The 16,427-nt window shown below is 39.3% G+C and overlaps 1 protein-coding gene across 1 annotated transcript; it reads left to right on the top strand.

Annotated features, from left to right (window-relative positions):
• The first annotated feature begins 10,658 nt into the window (after nt 1-10,658).
• LOC308409531 (uncharacterized protein) lies at nt 10,659-15,563 on the top strand. The gene is made up of 2 exons (XM_080902345.1): nt 10,659-12,585; nt 12,684-15,563. The coding sequence occupies exons 1-2, from the start codon at nt 10,669-10,671 to the stop codon at nt 13,425-13,427; spliced, it is 2,661 nt and encodes an 886-aa protein (XP_080758471.1). The 5' UTR covers nt 10,659-10,668; the 3' UTR covers nt 13,428-15,563.
• Nucleotides 15,564-16,427: the final 864 nt, after the last annotated feature.

The raw sequence follows: 16,427 nt of genomic DNA, 5'->3' as shown, positions 1-16,427 counted from the left end.
ACGGACTAAGAGAAAAAGTTCACTTTAAAAAACAGAAGCATTCCCAAAAAACGTGGGAGCTCTTTTAGGTTTATTTTAAAAAGGCTGCACTAAATGCTAGTCATCACTGAATGAGATGAAAACTGGAAAAACCTCCGTGTGGGAGAGCGCCACTTTGTCTCCTGTGAATCAGCACGACTACCATAATTGTACTGAGAAACTTGGGTAATTATTGCCTTTTTCTTTTAACGTTTTAAACATTTGTCTTCTGAATTTGCACCATTTTATAGACATATCAGCAACATGTGGGAGCAGATGTGTCTGCCATTGTGTATGAGAGTTTATTTGAATGAATCACTCCTTTCCAAAAAGGTGACGCCAACTGTTCAGGCCATTTAAAAAAACAAAATTAAGCGGAGGAATCACGAAGCCGGCAAGAGGATCATGGCCACTGGGGGAAAAAGTGGGCACATCTTTTTTTTTTCTTCTTCTTATTTTCCAGAATTCAGACTTTTTCATCAGAATTACTTTTTTCCCATAATTCTGACTTTAATCTCAGAATTCTGAGAAAAAAGTCCGAATCCTGACATTAAAGTCAAAGAAATTTTTTTTCTCAGAATAAAAGAAGAAAAAAAAAAGATGTGCCCACTTTTTGTACCCCAGTGACCCTGATCCTCTTCCGTACTTGTACGTGTCGCATCCTTTGTGTGTCATTCAGTGTTTTTGAAAGACCCGAAATTCTGCACGATTTTTTATTTTTTTTTAATTCCACCTGTGCGTTGGCATTATTTCCCTTATTTTGAATTTGATGACCCAGAATCTCATGAGGCGTTCATGACTTTTCTTGAAAAAGATTTTGTTTTCTTGGTGAGACAGGCCAAACCGAACACACAGCACATCTGGGAAAATAATATGCTGCTACTTTTTTTTTTTTTTTTTTTTTTTTGAAACACTAACACCCATTTTAATGGTGAAATAGCTACTCTATCTTTTTATTTCATTGGGTACCAAGTATAAATGTGCACGTGGAGGTGCTGATGCAAGTTGTGATCAGCTTTTCTTTAATTTATTGTGTTTTGAGGTTGAATGAAGTTGCAGCCACACAGTGTTAAAAGCTTTTGCCAAGACTTGATATTCACTGTTTTCCTTTGTAATGTGTTGCTAATTTGTTTTTGGGGTTTTTTTTGTTTTGTTTTTTTATAAAATGGTAAGTAGTCATTTTACAGCTCTGTAATATCTGTAGCAGTTTTCTGTAATGCTACCAGAAACTGTAAAAACTGTAAAAATGTGCATTATTCTTAGGAGTGCTTTGTTAAATCATCTACCTGTGACCCAGCTTTCCAAGTAACATATTTGCACATACTAGCCATTCTCTCTCAACTCTTAGCAGTAGAGAAACTGCCTGCCACCCTGCAAAACGTCTAACATTTCTTTCCCATTACACCACTTTCACTTTCTGCAACAAGCTGAGACGTCCTCAGCTCGTCGAAGCCATAGCCGCGTTCGTCGTGCTCGTACGTGTGGGATTTCGTCCCGGCTGTGAGTCACTTTTCTACAGAATTTCTTAGATGCATTTCGTAATGACCCATAGTTTGTTTCTGGTTTTTTATTAATAGATAAATAGTTTCTGCATGTCAGATAAGGCGAGGTTTTATGATAAACTAACAGTTAAGTAGTGTTTGGTTTGTGCAATAGTACTGAGCTTAAATTAGCTTCCATGCAGTAGGGTTTAGTGGTTAGTGAGTCGTGCACCTGCAGAGCTCGGCGATGACAGCGAGGTTTCACGCTGAACGTTTGCTCTGGGTAGAGAAATCTCTCTTGTACTTTACACACTGCCATCCGTCCATCCGCGTATCACCCAGTCTGCTGTACATGTGTGATCTGAAGAGCGAGGGAGAGGAAACAAAAAAACGAGAACAGAGGGCCTCATTCCTCATCAGGTTCCATGTCTTTTACACTCAAGATTGTGTTTTCTAACAAAACTATTTTTTACAAACAGCTCTGATAAAGATTGATGGTACTTGCTCTGTTTCTTAATGTCACTTCCAGTCACAGTTACAGTCATTAGTGTTCATGGTACACCAAAGACAATCGCTGATACCTGAAACTCACAATGTCTGTTTAAGCAATCGTAGACAGTTTGATGGTACACGGTCTGAACACTGTAATGAACCTTATCCACGAATCGCACTTCTTTAGTCAACGTTTCACGCCCACAAAACGGTGCCAGTTAGTTTTTGTTTTTTAATAATTTTACATTTTTAAGGCTCAGCCTAATTAACGAAAAGGGAGCTTCTCAGTAAGAACGTGGCATTAATAAATCTGTCTAATTAGGGATTGCAGTCTGTACTCGCGGTTAATCTTTTAATTTTATTTGATCTTTTTTTAGTTCATTTGCAAGTATACAAAAACCAATGTGATGAAGTTTGTAATGTGGCGTTTTTATAAGGGGATTGTTTCCTACCAGGGCCTTTGACGTCTTCCTTGAAAGACTGTAAGCAGAAGTTTATTTAGAGCAGTGATTATATGTAAAAACACACGTTGCACACAGGTAAATGAAAGGGAGTCTGGCAAATAGAATCAAGGCTTCATGGTGACTGTGATGGATTTACTTAGCTTTATGGAAGTTGCTTTTCATACTCTGCTGGTTTTTAAAGAAAAAAATATATATACATGAGCACTCCAATCGTTCACATAACAGGGGTCATGGACGGGGGCACAGGCCTTTTTTTCCCTCTTATTCTTTTTCATTTTGGGAAATTGATTTTGACGCTTTCTGCTTTCAGCAGCTACCACGGCTGGATGCATAAGATGTTTTTGCTCCTCTAGTGGCCACGGAGTAATCATGCTGTAACAAATCTGAAAAAAAAAGTTCCTGCTTAATTTGTTTAGCACAATGAACGATGGCCTTCCAAAACGTGTGAGCTCTTTATGAACGAGCATCTCAGCCAGTGTGAGCTGCAGCGTCTCAGCTCTGCTCAGACTCCAAACCTGCTTCCTTGGCCTGCTATTGTTGTTTTCAGACTCTGTTAACTGACAAATAAAAAAAGGAGTTGTTGTAAACCCAAAGCTAAGCTCCGGAAGATTATGTTTGGCAGTTTTTGTTTGTTTTTACTTTTTTTTTCTGCTGTGTTTTAAACATTTTCTTGAACACTAAAATTGATCTGACAATTAAGTAAAAAATAACTTTTAAAATAAATTTCACTAAAATTGTTCTTTGAAAATTTTCCTGTGTTTTTGCTTAATTTTGAGCGTGTAATGTCTTTTGGGGGGTTTTTTGTTTGTTTTTTTGTGAATGCAAACAGCAATCCAAAATGTTGAACTGCCACTCCTGTTTTTACATTGCGAGCTGCAGCGCCACCTGGAGAAAGTGGAGGGGTGGGACAGTAAACATCTCAAGGACTCATTTGCCGCTTCAAAATGTCCAATCTGTGCCATGTTTGATATTGATATCTTTTGTTATGATCTTGTTTCTTTCAAAGGCTTTGACCTTTCACCTCTGACATTTTCCCCTCTGTGATCTATGCAAAACATGCTCTGGTGTCTTTGGGTTGAAGCTGAGAGATGGTATGGATTGATTTTGATGTGTAAATACTGTTTATATATATATATATTTAAATATATATATAAACAAAAAAAACAACGATAAGCAAGTGGGAGACGAATGTGAAATGATTAACGCTACAGAATGAAAATCATCTGAAAATCATGTCATGATGAATGTTGTCAGAAATATTTTTCTATATTTTGAAATCATTAGAGAAAAAGAGGACACAACTTGCAAAGTGGGAAAAGCTGTCAGAAGAACACTACAAAGGGAATGTTTTTATTAATTTATAAATTTTTTTGCCTAGCAATACAACACTTGTCCTGGTGTCTTTTCTTTGGGTTTCTTTGAACGTCTTGGAAAAGGGACTCCAGTAGAGGAGATTTTCAGTTTAAAAATATCCTCGTTTTCTCATACTCCTGTTGAATCACATAAGATGTTGGCTCGTGCTCCAGAAGAGGCAGCACCCAGTACTTGTGGGCACCAGCTCATCTTTCTGCTTGAGTAATGAGTTCAAAAACTATAAACATACAAAGTAACATCACTTCCTGTCCTTTTAAAATCCATCCGTACTTGTGGAAACATGCAGATGAATTCATGGGCATACTGTGCCTGAGACAACCCCTTCAAATAAAAATTGTGTGAGATGAGACATTCATGTCATAAAAGTAGAATGAAATATCAGTGTTAAATCTGATGCCTTGGTATGGCACTCTACTCTGCAAAAGTCTCAAGCCACCCCTCTTTTCTTTATCTTTTGTAAGGGAAATGGGGGCAACGATTTATTGAAACGTACATATAGTAGATGAGGAAAAACCCATTTGTACAATTCTTTTTCTTTCTTTTTTCTCAGGTATGTTTTTACTGCACTGGCAGTGTGTTTGGGATCATGCTGAAAATGATGCTATTTGGAAAGCTCTTAACATTGGATCAGTACTGTTCTGTGTTTATAATTCATCTATTCTGACAAGATCTCCAACACCACTGGCTCAGATGGAGCCCCAAACCAATGACCGAGCCTCCAGTGTGTTTTAGACAGCTGCAGAAACTCACTGTCTGCCGACCTCCTGACCTCCTCTGTACATATTGATGACAATTTAAACGAAAGATTTGACACTGAGATTCATCGCTCCTCCAAACCCGATGAATGCTTAGTAAGTGGATCAACTGAAGGGCCAGATGTAGCTCTTAGGTCCTATGTTAGGTTTTTACCATTTATTTTTTTTATGTGCCCCCCAATTTACTGTTCATCTGCAGATAGTTTCCAGGCTTGACACGTCTTCTTTTGACCCCCACATGCTCTGTTTTCTTACATTTTTTTTTTAAGGACACACTGCACACTATGGCAAGATTTCCCAATTTTTTTATCTAGTAGCTCTTTGGAAAGGACCATGTTGATTCAAAATACTAATTAATGGCTGTCAAACTGTGTTTCTGGCATTTTTATTTTTTTATTATTTGTAAAAATGGGAACAAATGATGTTTTGTGACAAGCTGCCAGGAAAAAATTGCCTAAAGTAAAGATACAATTTTAAAATTGGTTCATTGTCTGTTATGAGAAGACACAGCAGTGGTTCATCCCTTGAGTTAAGCGTGAATGAATCATAGGTCAGTGACTTTATAATAAAAAAACAAACACAAAGAAAAAAAAAAAGCGCTCCTCTGAAAATTGTCAGGTACGAGTTTGGTGTGAACATAAAAACTGCAACAAACGCTGACTTCTTTGGAAGCACAATATAAAGAACTGAAGGGTGACTCAAGACTTTTGCACAGTATTGTAATTTGGTGAAAGGAGGAGGCAGCTACTAGAAGCCCCCCGCAGCTTAACAAAAAATGTGATGGAAACTTTTGTTTTTCAGGCTGACTCACAGTAATTATTTGCCTAAAATGGCCATTTTGCTCACTGCATTTCCTGTTCATCTGTGTGAATGTTCTTAGAACATTGGTTCTAATTGTCCTTTTTTTGCTCATCCAATGTTCCAGTAACCAGTAACACCAACACTCATTTTTTCATGAGGAAAAACTACATAAGTTAAAAATTAGCTAAAGTAAGTAACTATTTGGCATTTCCTTAAAATTCTGTCGGGATACATTGAGACCGAGCCACCTAATGACTAGCAGGCATTTCCACACTGCACAAATACTGTTTATTTTTTAACTATATGTTTTAAGATTGGATATCTCTGTGTCAAAGTCTTACCTGCTCTGTTGGTAGAGTTTAGAGCTCTGTTGAGTTATTATAAATGATTTGAGATAGACTTTTAACAAGTTCTAACAATAATGTTTTTATTACACAAGTATAAAATATGGGATAGAAATGAAGAAAAGCATTCTGTGTTCCTGCTTTAATCTAAGGATGTTTTGCTTTTCTCTCTTTGTAAAATTTAGATATATTGGATTTGCCCTTCTGGTCAGACAAAATGAGCATTCTGCAGTCGTCACTATATAAATGTACCACGCAGCCCTAACTTTGAAGAATTTATATCTGAATTTCTTGAATAACTAAAGTAAAAATGTGAATTTCAGGAATGTGAGTTGAATTTGAATTAACTTGAATAACTGTATGTAACACTGTTACCTCACAGTAAGGTGGTTTCTGGTTTGAACCTCCTGGTCATGTTCTTCCTGTGCCCATGTGGACAACTCCGGGTAATCGGGCTTCCTCCCACAGTCCAAAGACATGACTGTCGGGTTAACTGGTGTGTATGTAGAGATGTGTTTCACTGTGTTGTCCCTGTGCTAGGTTAGCCTTCTTCCACTGGTCAGAAAAGACATTTGGAGACATTACAGCACAGTGTTTGAACTTGATTGATCAACTAATAATAATATTTGTCCCCAATCACCACAGAGAATATAAATGGCTCATGTTTCGGGGGGTGGGGACTCACTGACCCTAGAAATCAATGTTTCATGTAGATAAGTAAATCTCTAGCATTAACGATAGCTTGAAAACTTCCATGGGTTTTCATCATAAAGCTACATGACATAAATATGTGGTGGTCCCTGAAGCAACGTACTGTGTGGTTTGAGTTAATAGATTTACTCTGACTCGCTGCATTTTCTAAAACACACATCTTCGGTTCAAGTAAAGTATAAAGTACACAGTCTGAACACCAAGACAAATGTCAAATGTGGATCCACACAATTTGAAGTCTGCACAAAGAGGGAACTGGAGTTGGCTTGGCTGTGTCCTAGCAACAGCAAACAAGAGGGAAAATGGCACAGAGGGAGGGCTGGAGGCTGATTGTATGAGGAGTACAGGGATGTAGTAGAGAAGAGTGGAGCGGTGGAGCAGAGCCGGTACCTGACTACAGGTAAGACATTGCAGGGTTTGATGTTTTTTGTTTTCTTCCCCTACAGATGTATTTCATATACCTATTTTCTAGTACAATTTCAATGTTTTGTTAGTTTATTTTATTTGAAAGTGTGGGTGTTAATTTACATTATTCACTTTTTTGACATATCATGAATCCTTTGATTACATGTAAAGTTCAGTTTTTAATTTTGTTTTTATGTTTTTGTTATTTTAATAATACTACAAGGTTTCCTATTGACTTTTCCTTACATGGCCTGACATTCAAAACATGAGCAACTGGACTCCCTCATCTATAATTTACTTTGGTAATGTGAGCACAACCTTTGGTGACTTGTGCCAGTCCTACCAGAGATGGGACTACCACAGTTCCTCCTGTCACTTATCCCCAACATAGATAAAGGTACTGGCAATGATGGTGGAAACATTCATTGCTTGTTTTTGAAGGACTATGTCCAGGTTAAAGTTTGGGTTCAGTGATTCGTTTTGCTCCTTACAATGTTTTGAAGTATTAAAGTAACAAATTGTAAGTGCTGTGGATTTCATTATTTTTAATTGTTAATATTAAAAAAATGTAAACTGCAGACAGCAGACTTGTTACTGAAATACTTAATTCGTACAGCTGATACAAATGCCACAGGCTAATACAAAAAGTAAAATAAATGCAGTCAGCAATAAATATATTTCTCTCGACTGTTTTTTATGGATCTGTGTTGGTTGAATACCCCAAATCCTTTTCTCTACATACCCAAGCAAAAGCATAACCATAGAGCTTGCTTTACTTATGATTTGTGTACAACTTTTGGGAGCTCGGCTTCAGTTTAGGTAAAAGGAAGTTATAGGACGTTAGATTGCCCATAACTAGTAAAGACGAGCTTCATTCACTTCTATGACCTTTGCTATGGTAATTAATTTTTCCCACCAATGTTAAACTACTACCTGCCCACAAATGAAGCATTTGGTTAGAGTAACTGTAGTTCTCTGGAAATATTACCCGGTACTCAATTGCTCTCACCAAGAGGCACTTCCCATAGTGAGATATGGAGTGAGGTTTGAAATAAAACTGCACGTAACTCACATTAAGTAGGGTATCACGGTGCTCGTATCAAGCTAAAGCTAGTTTCCTAGCTGTAGCTAAAAACACTTTGTATTTATTTTGTACTGAATCGAATTTAGGTGACTTCTGAAGTATTATCATAATTGAACATTTGACATATTGTGGGTAATGCAATAAACTACTTTCAATTCTTTTCCTTATTTTCAATAATATACATGATCTCACTGAACAGAACATGCAGTATAGCACAGTAATTTACTTTTACTGTAACATCAAATAGGCCTAAAAACAACAGTCACTGTCTATTTCATGCTTCGTAAGCTTAAAGTCAAAAGTACACTTCAAAAACTTTTGAGAAAGTTTGAAGTAGAATATCTTGTTGAAGCTACTTGTTGAATTGTGACTGTTGTTAAGTATCTCAAGTTGTTTCCACATCTGACAGAAAGGTGGGATATAAATTTCTTAATGTTTACCCTGCATAAGTGCTTCTGTTGATTTTGTGATGGCTCACCGTGGTTATCACAATACAGCACACAGAGGATCGACATCTTTCACTGCTGCTTCTCTACATCGCTTTGTACAGCTCATGAATAAAATATCAAAGCAAGATCAATTCGCAGGGACTGGGGAGTTGAGAAGTACTATTGTGTTGACACACTGGCTGTCTCCTTACCTCCCACTCTCGCCCTCACTCTGGATGCTTCTGGCTGTCTGCTGCTATTTGAAATGCTAATAGATTTCTCGACACTGAACTCAAAACTTTTCTTCCTTGCCTTAGCTAGTTCTTTCTACCCACAGCCTCAGCTCTCTTATGGCCTCTCTTCATATCTGTATCACCTTTCCATAAGCAGCTGTTTACTCAGAAGCACTTCACAAGCAAGCATGCACCTCTGCCAGACTAAATTGGTGTGTGACTGATTCATGATTTTGGTCTGTCATACACTTACGCATTACGGAAATCATGCCTAATGACAGATAATTTCATGGGAGTGAGGTGTTTTGTAACTGGATGCCATTATCCCAATTTTAGTGCAGATGGATGACTGAATATGCTGCATGTTGCTGCTCCAATACAACAAAACTCGTTAAAACACAAGAGTTTCAAATCTCATTTGAAATTATACTTAGCTATTCTTAGCATGGCAGTTTATTAGATTGCAATCATACTTGTTACAGGTATTATTTAAGTCACAGGACTAATATTTTAAGCTACTTTTAAAAGAGTATAAAATTGTGCATAAACTCAATGCAGTACACTGAAAAAAAAAGTTCTTTCAATTTACTTGATTTTATTGTGTACATCGTGTCCCACATAATATGAATAAGTATGACTGACTTAATTTTCCACTTTCCCTCAAGTAATTAATGCTTGTCACATCAAAGTATTTTATTTCCATCAGATTACTTTAAAAAATCATGTTTGATGTACTAATATTAATCTATTATCATAATATCAATGTATTGCATAATGTCAATATATTTTAATATTTAACACCAACTTATTTTTATTTGCCAGTGGTACGCAATGATATTACGTAATGTAAACACATTGCAATTATGTTCTTGCAAGACAAATTATGGCTTTAAATCCTACTTAATTTTTTCAATTGAAATATTAACTGATCATTATTGACAAAAAAGGCAAAGACTGAGTGCTACTGAACAATACACCTTTATTAAACTGTAACAGCAGTGAAAGCAGCAATTCTGCCATGAACAAGTCCAAAATCGCATCCATATAAACTTGTTAACACATTTTTAAAGATGGCCTGCAGAAATAACTAAAAGAAAAAGTTAGTTTGAGAATATATTTGCAAATGTTTCACAAAAAACTGACCTTAGCAGCAAATAAAAGAAAGTGCTTATAGATGATCCTGTCATCTCTTACATATAACATTTGTATTAATTACACAATTGAAAATGTAAACTAAATTAAGACTACCTGAAAAAAAGCAACACGCTTTTATGAATAAACAGCACTGTTAGCTAGCACTGTAAAAACAACATGTAGATGCATTACAGACTACTTTTTATATAGCATGCATGCACTACAACAATTCTGTGAAAACGTACCCAACTAAAACAAATGTATTTAAATTACTTACCTTCTCAGTATGCCTGACTCAGTGCCAAAGGTTGCATGTGGCTGAACAGTCTTCCAGAATCTGGCGGTCAATTGCGCTCTCCTTAAATTATGTTGTTGTCTTATTGGATAAGACTCTAGGTCTTATTATCCAATCATATTTAGTTGTTGTCTTTGAATATATTGCATCATTTCCGGTTGTGGTCAAACATGATTACAATGGTTTTAGTATTCTAATTTAGTCACTTTAAATCAATGCAAGAAAAATGAGTAGTCTCAGTATTGTTTATAATCAAGTAAATAGTACTTTATTTAATCATGTAAATAAGAGAAACATGAAAGGCTTGTGTAGCATTAACTAAATTCATTTGTGCAAATTCAAAAGCCTCCCAATTCCCATTTTTTCAGTGTAGATGACCAGCGCTTAATTTTAGACTACATAGGTTCAAAATAAAATCCCAACATTGAAAAGAAAACTTTGAAGTATGTACAAAAACTTATGACTCACTCCTAAAGTCATGCTGAAGTAAATCGGTTGGTTTTGATAAATGCTTTGGAAATGTATGCACCAGAACTTTACAGTGGTGTTGTGCCCCGAGTGAAGCTGATCTTCTTTTTTTTTCTGTATTTATCTCTCCGTCATTCTGAAGGAACTAAATACTGGAGAAGTACAAATCCATCCATCCATAATGTTGGGAACATCTTTGGGCAGCACTCCCACCTCTCCTATCCCAGGCCACTGTCCAAACCCTGATTGCCAGTCAGATGGTCCTTTCTCTGTTGTTCTCCTGCATCAGTACCCTCCATGCTGGGTAACCCAGGCACAGTGTGACCTTGCCCAGGCAGAGGCAGAGCTGCGCAGGCTGCAGGAGCATCATGAAACTGAGACTGAATCTGTAAAGCGTGGTGTAGAGCGAGCTATCCTGGGAGCACGCAGAGAAGAGCAGCGCCTGCTGGAGAGGGTGGAGCAGGACCATCGGGACACTCAGCAGCGTCTAGACCAGATCCAGCGGGAGAACGTGGCAGCAGCCCGGGTCAGCCAGTCCCTGTTGGACCAGCGGCTTTATAAACTGGCAGAACTGAAAAAGCAGATTCAGGAATTGGGTCAATCAGTTGTAAAGGACAGTGGGCCAAGCCAGAACCCACTGCTGAAGGAGATTTCAGAGTTCCTACAACCTTGGGAAATCTCAGTTTCTCTAAAGAAAGTGAACTTCAAACCAAGCTCACAACCGAATGCTGTCAACTTTGGAGATATTCGTGTTCAAGAACAAAGCCTTTGCCTGCATGCTGGAGGTTGTGGGCCACAAGGACAGCCATGTGCTCTTCATTCACAAGAGATGCTCTGTGAAGACACAAACTATCAAGGTTCTGGAAAAGAGAAGAGCACCCAAGGACAGGGATTTATTTCACCAACCGGCAGGGTTGTTAGAAAGATCAGCCTTTCTAACCGGGGTGACCTAGAATCAGAGGAGGAAAAAAAGCACTCTTCTGCAAAGATATGTCACTGCGAACAGGCTGACTGGGAATCATCTCAGGAAGATGAGGTAGAATCAGTTTCCTTCCAGCCACAAGGTGAGGATGTATTTTTGGCTGTACCTACAGTTCTTAAAAAATTGGACATGGAAGACGAGGACAAGATAAACAAGAATGGGAAACCTTACTCACCAAGGAACAAGAGGAAATGGCTAACTGTGGCCTCCAGCAGGAAGCCAAACCTTTTACCTGAACAAAAACAGCAGCATATAAAGCTTAGTCAGTGCTTAAGTTTAGACGGTCAAAATGGAGATAAGGGAAGAGTAGGTCAAGATTCCAATTATAGACTTTTAAGATACTGCAACAGTTCCCTAACATCTCAAAGAGAACCTTCAGCCAGCCAAAGCTGCCTAGACCTCACATCCAGGGGTCGACCCCCCTCTTGCCTCAGCCAGTCTTCTGATGAACACTCTCTAGGGACGCTCGGTGACTCTGGCCGAGCACCATCCCCAACAGACAGCCTTGATTCTAGCTATACTTTCATTGTTAGCCCATCTCATGACTACAGTATGAACAGAGGCTCTTTGAATTACAGTTGCCGCTTATCAAAGTCTGCAGTGGACTTGACTCACAAGACGCGCCCATTGATTACTAGTGGGCCAATTGAGCAAGGAGTGTGGGGGATTAGGGGCAGCAACTTCAAGACGAGCTTCACCTCAACCTCGCCGACTCTCAGAAGGAAATTGAAAGCCTCTGACATGGGGCATACTTTCTCGTCGCCTTCCTATAGAGGTCAAAATATTTTATACCAGCCACAGAAACAGGCTACAGCTGCTGGATCAACACAACCTCCTGTGGCTAGGTCTTTATCCCTGTCTGTTATAGATGGTTCCTGTACAACAGAACTTGAGGCAAAAAAGTGGGGCAGAGGACAAAGAAGGCAGCAAGCACTGGTGGAGTTAGAGGAGGAGTGTGACTTGACTTCCACAGAATTTAAACCCAAAGGTGTCCATCTCATTGGACAATTTGGAAAGCAAGGTTCAGGTCGAGCTGATCTTACCCTGCCAAGTGGTATCCATGCCACACCACAGGGTCAGCTCTTTATAGTGGACTGTGGAAATGCACGAATTCAGGTAGGTGTTATACAACTCAAACATGTACAGAAAATTTTTTTCAGTGTGGGAAATGAAACTGTCAATGAGGTTATAATTGAATTTCAACTTTGAAACAGGTGACTGACGCTCGTGGAAATGTCCTCCAACAAGTGACCTCTCCAACTGCTGGTGGCTCTGACAGACGGTGTAGGAACTACTTTGACATTGCGGTCAATGCTAAGGGTCTGATTGCAGTAAGCTGTGCAGCAGAAAGAGCTCTTCTTGTGTTCAGCAGGCACGGCCGACTGCTTCAGACCTTTGGAGGGTCTGGGTTCGGCTCTGCAAAAGATGAACTGGAAGCTCCCAGGGGTGTGACTGTAACCAGGCTCGATGAATTCCTGGTAGCTGATATTCGAAAAGGTACCCTCATTGCCCTAAAGCTTGACCCTAAGACAGGCTCCCGTCTTGAACGCACAGTGGTAACTGGATTCCACCGACCCTACTTAGTGGCAGCTTGCTTAAGCTCAGGCATGGTGGCTGTATCCGAGAGGGGCAATGAAACTGGTCGTGTACCTTGCGTCAAAGTTCTGGAGCCAGGCTGGAACACAGTTAGAGTTTTGGGTGTATGTGCAGGAATGGGACCTGTCCTGACCTGTCCCTGGGGTATCTGTATAGATACAGATGGTAATGTTTTGGTAGCAGATTGGGGGGAGCAGCACAGAATCCTTTTATACCCAGCACAGGGAGTAGGTTGGCCCATAATAAACCAGGGTTTGAGTAGTCCACGTGGCCTATCCTTGCTACCTGATGGCCAACTTGCAGTGTCAGATAGCATGCATCATTGCATCAAGATATACCAGTACAAATCATCCCAGGACTAGGAAAAGTGTGCTGATATTAAGAAAAAAAACCCCTAAAGTACAGCACTGATAAATGATGCATTAGTATTCGGCCCAGCTGCACCTATGAGTCACATGTCTGCCTGGATTTGTAGGCCAAAGGCTACATCCATGATAAAAGCAAGGACTATGAAGCTAAGCTACAAAGAGAAAGGAAAGAAAAGCTGGTGTTGCACTAGGCAGTGAGTGTTCCTCATGTCATTTTTAGCTTGTTGTTGTTTAGCTGCTTTGAAGTGTTCAGGGTCAAGTAGAATTGCTGTTTGTTTGGTGTCTGTTGTTTGTAGATTAGAGTTTAGTCACAGTCTGCACAATGTCTGTGTTGATCTGTGTGCTGCTCAGTTTTCTACCAAAGCTGATAACCCGCAGGCATGAGCACAGGCTAGTATTTACTCATGCATAAATTTAATAAAGCTATCCAATCCTGCACGAATATGAATGGACTCGCATTCATTAACATAATATTATTGCAATTTTTAAAAAGTAGAGAGTTTGTACTTTCTCCAATGTGGCATTTTTATTTTCAAGTGATACAAAGAGCAGGGTGTCTGTGTTTCAAATACATCTCGTCACAATTGGATTCGGTGATTCCTGCAAATTCTACAATTTTTCATGCTGTCACTGATTTTTACTGACAACGAGTTAAGCTCTGTGGCTCTTTTTCAGTCCACCCACTCCCTTCTTGCACAGCAGCATCTGTCAGCAGTGGAACCCGACTGTCAGCCAAGTTTTCTTTTGTGAGATGTGGCTGTTTGTAGCAGATGTTTCATTCGGCAGACGACTGTCCGTTTGGGATAGGGTGAAAGCGTGAAATTATTAAGAACATTTGCATTTGCTTTTTAGAGCTGAGAGATTTTCTTTTGCAGCACCCTGTGGACATATGTATGACATATAAAGGTTAGGCATAACATTATGACTTCGGACTTGTTTGTCCAGCACATCACACAGATGGGAAGTTTGGATTGAGATCTGGGGAATTTAGAGGCCAAGTCAACACCTTAAACCAACTGTTGTGCTTCTTAAACAGTTCCTGAAACATTTTGGGGGGTTACATAGTCTGCAACATTGACACATACCACCCACCTAAGCAAAGTAACATCCACATGGATGGGAGCACCCAAGGTTTCCCAGCAGAACATTGCCCAAAGCATCACACTGCTTCTGTCAGCTCACCTTCTTCCCATAGCATCTGCTGGTGCCAGGTGTTCCCCTGATAAGTGACACACAGGCATCCGGTCATCCACGTGATGTAAAAGAAAACATGATTCATCAGATCAGGCCACCATCTTCCATTGCTCTGTGTTCAAGTTCTGCTCACATGCCCATTGTGTTATTTTCAGTAGTGGACATGGATCAGCGTGGCCATCCTGACTGGTTTGCGGCTATGCACTGCCACACACAACAAACTGTAATGCTCTGTGAATTCTGACACCTTTCTATCAGAACCAGAATTCACGTTTTCGGCAATTTGAGCTACAGTAACTTGTCTTTGGGTTCAGACCACATGGGCCAGCCTTCCCTCCTCACACGTGACCCTTTCACTGATTCACCATTTCCTTTCCTGGACCATTTTTGACATATACTTACCACTGCAGACCAGGAACACCCCGAAGAGCTCAGTTGTCTAGCCATCACAGTTTGGCCCTGATCAATCGAAGACCCATATCGATTGGAACTGATAGCTTTAACCTAAATATTGTCCAAAGGCTGAGCTTGCTGGATAGATGTATCTGCAAAGGATGCAATCTTCTGCCATTTAGAACCTTACAAGTTAAAGGAAAGAAAAATGGGTGGAGAATTAGTGTGAATCATTGCACCAAAACTTAAAAATTCTAAACTAAGTTCTGTAAAAATTGTGTCTCAAACAGCATTTATTTAAAAATGTCAAACAAAAGCCGCTTAGCTTTAAGATTTAAGTTTCTTTTTTCTACCCCCTGATGGCAGCAATATGACATTCTGCTGGTTTTAACACTACTGGGATGTATATACGTCCTTAATTCAACACTAAGGCTAATACCATTTTCACCATCACTGTTCTTATTTCAGTGCATGTTTACATCATTTTTACATTTGTTCTTAATAATTGTTAATAAATCAACACTCGTTTTGTTGTTGAGTTGCTGCTTTTACTGAATTTACCTGGAATTTTTTTCTACCTCTTGAACATGTCTAAAATGTTCCAAGCCTTTCTGTCATGATACAGTCACTAGGGAACAGAGAGGTTGGAGAACATGGCATGACCAAATTACTGCAACTCTGTGCAGATTGTTAGACCTGCAATCTGCCTTTGAAGTGGTTTCTTTGAAGACGGGGACCAGAGCTGCCGTCTTCACAATGACTTTGTTGTGCTGATAAAATGGCAATAAGCCTGAGTCAGCCTGCTCAGTCCTATTGCCTCAGAGTTTGTGATTGAATGGGCCTATGAACTAAATAAGTAAAAGTGCTGTTTGTTGCTGTCTACGTGCATAACTAGTTCGATTCAGACTCCAGCTAGAGGCTCCACAAATACTGATGTACTTGCTGCCTTATGGCAAAATAACATAGATGCTCAGGAACCTTGAGCATCTTGAGACACGTGCAGACGAGTTGCATGGATCAGCACAGACGGCCTGAGATTGATGGTAATATGCTGTCTGCTTTAATCAACTGGACTGCTATATTTGGGAAACTTGGTCAACTTGTATGCTCTTTGAAAGTCAGACTGGTGCAGTCACCATGTGATTGAAAGCAGTTGCCCAGAGGTTGAGAGTTTTGAACACTAAACCTCTGAACAACCAGAACTTGGAGGAAGCAATGGACAGAAAATAATTTCACTGCAATCACTGATTTTTTTTTTTCCTTTCCTAATCACAAGGTTTTAAATCCTGTTTTTCTCTCTAGTGTGTCTGAGCATTTAGATTAAGCCATGAAATGTCAAGACAGATTTAATACATTAAAAGGTACAAAAAGGTTTCATCTGTCATCTTTTTTTAACTTCATGTCTTT

Source organism: Rhamphochromis sp. 'chilingali' (assembly GCF_963969265.1).
Source record: "Rhamphochromis sp. 'chilingali' genome assembly, chromosome: 14".
Taxonomy (NCBI): Eukaryota; Metazoa; Chordata; class Actinopteri; order Cichliformes; family Cichlidae; genus Rhamphochromis; species Rhamphochromis sp. 'chilingali'.
The sequence above is the reverse complement of the archived record's forward strand: the minus strand, read 5'-3'. Positions and strand labels throughout refer to the sequence as shown.